The sequence below is a fragment of the Fringilla coelebs genome (genome assembly GCF_963513975.1).
Source record: "Fringilla coelebs genome assembly, chromosome: 10".
Lineage (NCBI taxonomy): Eukaryota > Metazoa > Chordata > Aves > Passeriformes > Fringillidae > Fringilla > Fringilla coelebs.
In genome coordinates, this window is record NC_140036.1 from 11,270,908 (window position 1) to 11,277,229 (window position 6,322).

At 55.4% G+C, this 6,322-nt stretch overlaps 1 protein-coding gene across 1 annotated transcript; it reads left to right on the forward strand.

Moving 5' to 3' along the window:
- The first annotated feature begins 1,880 nt into the window (after positions 1 to 1,880).
- Positions 1,881 to 3,440, forward strand: CHST2 (carbohydrate sulfotransferase 2). Its single transcript, XM_084212167.1, has one exon. The coding sequence runs from the start codon at positions 2,010 to 2,012 to the stop codon at positions 3,297 to 3,299; it is 1,290 nt and encodes a 429-aa protein (XP_084068293.1). The 5' UTR covers positions 1,881 to 2,009; the 3' UTR covers positions 3,300 to 3,440.
- The last annotated feature ends 2,882 nt before the right edge of the window (positions 3,441 to 6,322 follow it).

Below are 6,322 nucleotides of genomic sequence, written 5' to 3' on the forward strand. Positions count from 1 at the left end.
CCAGGGTCACCGGCAGCTTGCGGGACGGTTCTGCGCTGGCCCGTGTGCTTTGGTGGCCGTGTCGCAGCCGGCACGGCGGCTGAGGTGGCACTGGTGTCGCACACCAGGGGAGTTCCCTGCTCCCAGCCCGCTGCCACCCTGCCCTGACAAGGCTCGGAGAGAGGAGCCCTCCGGCTGCAGCTCTTACCCTTCACTGGGAGGCTGGAAGGGGCTTAGAAGTTTTTCCAGAAAGGGAGCTTGGCTGTTAAATATCCCTGCAGAAAACGTGGGAGGAGTATTGAAATGTTTTGATAAGGGATACGAAGATTGCTTACACATTTAGCTCCTTCACCCTCTTGTACTGTTTTCTTGCGTTTATTAAATAGTGTGCTACCAGGCAAGGCACACACCGGGTGAATTTGTGCTTTATCTGCTTTCTGAGTGTAAAAGCTTTTGCTGTAGTGTCAGATCCGTGCTGTTAATAAACCTTCCAGCAAAATCTCCCCAGTGTCATCTGTTGTGGAGGGATTGGTCTGAGCCAGGGGCAGCGCCCAGTGCTCCAGGCTCCCAGCTGCCCGGGGAGATGGGCCGTGTGTATCTGTGCCTGGTGGGAAACGCTGCAACAGTGCGAGAGCTGCTGGGGAGAGAAAGCAATGGACAGGAGAGAGGGGCCGAATGCTTCTGTAACTCGTGAGCAGCCCCGGAGTGCTCCGAGCTCGGTCGGGGGCGGAGGAAACCGCTGAGAAAATTCCGTAAGAGTCACTGAGCTTTGCCGGAAGCCCATCGGGGAGCCAGTGCCCCACAAGTGCGCTGTCCCTCGGGACCGCCACTCCGCGCCCTTCTCAGGCGCGTTTTGGTGATGTGGTCGTCTTTAAAGCGCCGCTGCTGCCTGGAGCTGCACCACTGCTTACGGTGCCCTCCCCACAGCGCTGTGTCGCCAGGACACAGGAGAAAGCGCTGCCCGTTTCCATTTCCACCCGGGGCAGAGAGTCTCGGAGCCCATCGCTGGCCAGCTGCCGGCTCCGTGCTGGCTCCAGCCGGGGCAGCAGCGGGGCTGCGCTGGGCTCTGCCCGGCACTCGCGGGGCTCTGCTGGGCTCGGGGCCGCCCGGGCTGGCTGCCCGTGGGCCGGGGTGACCCGACACCGGCTATAAAAACACTGTGAAGAACTGCAGGCGGATGGATTTGTGCTGAGCTCTGCCAAGAAGATCCTGTGTGAGGGGTTTTTTTAAACGTGTTGGAGAGCCTTTAAGAACTCCGACTTCCCGCACAAACCAAGATAAAGGCGGCGGGGCTGGCCCCGGAATCCTCTCAGGCCTTTCAGGGATCTTTCCCTCCTCTTCTGTTTTTCCCGTTGCCGGCGCGGCTCCGCTGTGCGAGAGGTACCCGGTGAGGAGCCTCCCGCCGGGCTGGGCTGACGGGAGCGCCCCAGCAGAGGAGAGAGGGGCTCCCAGAAGCGCCCGCCGCCCTCCGGCGGTGCGGGGCCCGGCCGGGCTCGGGCTCCGTGCCGATCAGTCCGGGCTCTCCCCGGGGGCGGTCGGTCGGAGCGGGCGGGGCGCTGCAGCCCCAGTTCGGGCGGCGGGGCCGCCAATGGCGAGCGCGGGGCCGCCCCTCGGTGGCGGCGGCGGCACCGGAGCTCTCCCGCCGCGGCGAGGGCGGGGCGGGGAGCGATGCGCTCTGTCGGGGCGGCGCAGCCCCCGCCCGCCCCTCACTGCCGCTCCGCGCTGTGGGGCGGAGCGGAGCGCGGTTCCGCCTCGCCCCGGCGGCCGCCGTGAGCTGCGCTGCGGCGGCGCCCGCGGCCGCTCGGCGATGGCGGCGCGGGAGAAGTGCGGGGCGGGCGGGCGGCCGTGCCGCTGCTAAGTAGGGCAGGGGCGGGGGCGGCGGCGGCGGGGCCGTCGCGGCGGCTGCGCTATGCGGACCGGGCGCGGGGGGCCGGCCGGGAGACGGCGCCGGGGGCGGCGCGCCCTGCTGCCCGCCGCGGGCCCCGGGGCGCCGGGGCACTGAGCAACAGTTGGCCCCGCCGCCGCCCAGCATGAAAGTGTGCCGGCGGAAGGCGCTGGCGCTGTGCCTGGGCTACGCGCTGCTGCTGCTGCTCGCCGCGCTCAACCTGCTGGAGTACAAGTGGCGGCGGGAGCCGCGGCGCTGCGGGGAGCCCCCGGCAGCCCCCCGCCATCACCCCCCGCCGCCGCCGCCGCCGGCCGGGAGCCGCGGCCCGGCGGGCGCCCGGCGGCAGCTCGTCTATGTCTTCACCACCTGGCGCTCGGGCTCGTCCTTCTTCGGGGAGCTCTTTAACCAGAACCCCGAGGTCTTTTTCCTCTACGAGCCGGTGTGGCACGTCTGGCAGAAGCTGTACCCCGGTGACGCCGTCTCGCTGCAAGGGGCGGCCCGCGACATGCTGAGCTCCCTGTACCGATGCGACCTCTCCGTCTTCCAGCTCTACAGCACGGCGGGCGCCGGCAAGAACCTCACCACGCTCGGCATCTTCGGAGCGGCCACCAACAAGGTCATCTGCTCCTCGCCCCTCTGCCCGGCCTATCGCAAGGAGGTGGTGGGGATGGTGGACGACCGGGTGTGCAAAAAGTGTCCCCCGCAGCGCCTCAGCCGCTTCCAGGAGGAATGCCACAAGTACCACACGCTGGTCATCAAGGGCGTACGTGTCTTTGACTTGGCCGTCCTGGCCCCGCTCATGCGGGACCCGACCCTGGACCTCAAAGTCATCCATCTGGTGCGGGACCCCCGGGCCGTCGCCAGCTCCCGCATCAAGTCCCGGCACGGCCTCATCCGGGAGAGCCTGCAGGTGGTGCGGAGCCGGGACCCCCACATCCACCGCATGCCCTTCCTTGATGCTGGCCACAAGCTGGGCGGGAAGAAGGAGGGGGCGGGCGGCTCGGACTACCATGCCCTGGGTGCCATGGAGGTCATCTGCAGCAGCATGGCCAAGACCCTGCAGACTGCTCTGCACCCCCCTGACTGGCTGCAGGGCAATTACATGGCCGTGCGCTACGAGGACCTGGTGGTGGAGCCCATCAAGACCCTGCGGCAGGTGTACGGCTTTGTGAACCTGGCAGTCAGCCCGGAGATGGAAAAGTTCGCCCTCAACATGACCAGTGGCCCCGGCTACTCCTCCAAGCCGTTCGTGGTGTCGGCCAGGAACGCCACCCAGGCGCTGAGTGCCTGGAGGACTGCGCTCAGCTACCAGCAGATCAAGCAGGTCGAGGAGTACTGCCAGCAGCCCATGGCCCTGCTGGGCTACGAGCGGGTCGGCAGCCCCGAGGAGGTGAAGGACCTCAGCAGAACGTTGCTCAAGAAGCCGCGGCTGTGACGGGGCAGCGGCGCCCGGGGGTGGCGGAGCCCGGGCAGAGGAGCCGCTCCGGCTGCCTCGGGTGAGGAAGGGAGCCGGGAAAAGCAACCTGGGCTCCGATTTCCTCCAAAGACTGCTGAAGGGTAACATACAGTAATGTGATGATTTCGTGGGGGTTTGTTTGTTTATTTTTGTTTGTTTTTTTTACCCGCCCCCTTTGCATTGGGTTAGATGCGATTTAAAAAACAAAATCAAGTGGAACTGAAAATATCTGTAAAGCCCCTTCCTCCTTCTCTAAAACGCCAATATCATGTTCATGAAGTTCATGTGGGTTTAAAGATGGTAACAAAAACTCTTGCACAATTCCTAACACATCTTTATCTCCCTTGGTGCGGAGGGGATGCCCTTGGAAAACATAATGCTGAAAATCAGACTTTTGTATGAAAGCAAATGTTCAGACATGATAGTAATAAAAGAAAATAATAAATGATATTCATTTTTATAATTACCTCAATTGTTTGGGAAATACAGTGTTGCTTATGTACAGCTGGAGGGGATGCTTGCTTAAAATAACAACGTGGACTTCTTAAAGGGTATGGGTGGAGGGCTGGAGTGCAACATTTGATGTGTTCAAAGATCAGGAGCTGCTCTTGCAGAAACAAATACAGACCTTGCAAGTGTAGTGCAGGTTTCATGGCTGTGTCAAAGCAGGTTTCTATTTAACTATTGTCTTTTCTGTTGTATTTAAAAAGTCTTTCAAGTGCCACTGTATTGGTGTCCTAAGAGTTTTAAAACGTTTGCCATCGCAGCAGTATTTATTTTTGTCTTGACATGTATGTCCAGGAGTCACTGTCAAATAGAAGTGGATCTACAGAGTGACAAGAAATGCAGAGTGACAAGGATTTAAAAAGACATTTATCCTACTGGAAACATTAGCATGTGTGACAACAAAAATAAAATTATATATATTCTATATATTCTATAGTGCTAACAAAACATAAGATGTAAGATATTTCTTGACACTGATTGGTAACAAGCAGAGCAGGGAAACATAGAAAAATGCATAAAATGATTTATTTTTTCCCTTTGTCTGTGTCCGAGGGTATATTTATGTACGAAGAGGGAGGAAATGTACAGCTGTGTGTGTTCATGGCTGTAACAGAGCTTTGATGGAGCCAGCCCAGCGTTTGATTTCAGAGCGCTGGTTGGAGACTCATTGCCTGTGAATTGTCATTGCTCTGTGATGGAGCCAGATGGTGGTCTGGCTCTTTCTGGGAGCTCTGCCTAGAGTCTGCCCCATCGTTAAAACTTGATGATTAAAAAAAAAAAAAAAGGAAAAAAGAGATTTTACTACTTCCGCTTTTGTAATTTCTTGGAAAAAGTCCTGATTTAGTAAAGGTTAAGTGGTGTGTTGCATATGAAAAGTGCAGACACCCTAAGCAGTTTTTAATCTTGGTGTTCTCTGCTGCTCTTTGAAGGCTCATTTTGGAACTTGAGTTTTTAAACAAACGTAGTTTTGCCAAACTGTTCTCTTAGGAGACTACAGAGTTTTCTACAGGAAGTACATTTTACATTGCCTATTTGGGTGTTGTGCCTTCAGAAAATATGAAGAGTATGAGAAGAAAAAGGAGATTGATTTGTAAAAATAAATTAATATAAACAGGATGCTGATACGTGTGTGTGTGTATGTGTGGGTGTATGTGTGAAAATTTTAGTGATGTGTAATATGTCTATTTCTTGTAACTCAAGTTAAACAGCTGATAAATGGCTACTAAGATTTTTGAGTTCTTGATGAAATTTTGGCATTAGATGTTGAATTTATTCTGAAAAGGAAAAACATTTAATAAACTAGTTAAAAGATTATTGCATAAGGTTGCCTATACACTTGCTGAATGACTGCATTACATGTTGGTTCCCTCAGCTCATTTTCACCATCAGCGAAATAAGAAAATCTAGCAGTGGGAGATCTTTTAATTGGCCTGTTAGGAGGTATTCCAGAGAGCAGTGCTAGAAACAGGAGGGATAGTTAATTTGGTGTTTCAAATACAGATTAAGTACTTGTGTTGTTGTGGAATGATGTGTTTTGTGTTACCACTGTGCATGTTCAGTGCAGTGCTGAGGGGATTTTGGGTGTCTGGCTTTGGGCTGTACCCAGCGGGGTTTTTTATTTTCTCTGGTTGCTGTGTCCGGGGGCACTGCTTGAAAATCTGACCTGCTCGTAGAGCACGGTGCTTGCTTTTTCTCCATGCCTGTGTTCTGAGGCTGCCTGCTCCCCCTGCCCTGCCCTGTCCGTGCTCCAGCCCGTGCTGCGGGCAGGGCAGGCGGCCGGAGCCGGGAGCCCCCGGGAGCTGCCCATGGAACGCCAGCCCCGTCCGGGACGCTGCCACCGCCTCGGCTGCCGCCAGCGGGGAGCTGTGCTTGGGTCTCCCGATGGGAGCTTTCCGTGGCAGCATGTTACAGCAAAAGCTCCTTTGATTTTGGGAGCTGATGCATGGTCATTTCTGCGTGCAGAATTTCTCAGTCTTTTTTGGGAAAGTTTTCAGGATGAGTAAAGTGAACAGGAATTGATTGCCTCTGGGAGTGTGAAACAGATGAGCCCAATTGACTTAGCTTCCAAAAATGTCCTTTGGCACCTAATTATGTTAAAAAGCTCATCCTGTCATTCTGAGAGAGCACTTGCTCCTCTTCTAATAGTGGTGCATTGCAAGCATCTGCTTCGCTTTCCCGATACAAGCACTGCCAGTAGAGTTACAGCCTCTGAATCTGGTCCAGAGTTTGAGCTCCACCTACTACATTGCAGCAAGGAATCACCCAACATACTGTACAACTGCACCCTGGTGTGCCTTGGTGAACAGAACAAATAATGCAATGTTCATTCTGTGAAAATAAAGGACTGCATATTTTTTCAGGTAAAGCTTCAGGAGAACTGAATGGGATCCTGCTTGTGTAAAATGCTGGTGGGCTAAGCCCTATGTTTAGTGCTGCTCTATTAAATATGTATGTGAACAACTGGTGATTAAAAGACAATTTTTAGTCCTTTTTTG

Excerpts from the sequence above, each read along its gene's own strand:
- CHST2 (XM_084212167.1), top strand. The coding sequence starts at position 2,010 with ATGAAAGTGTGCCGGCGGAAGGCGCTGGCGCTGTGCCTGGGCTACGCG.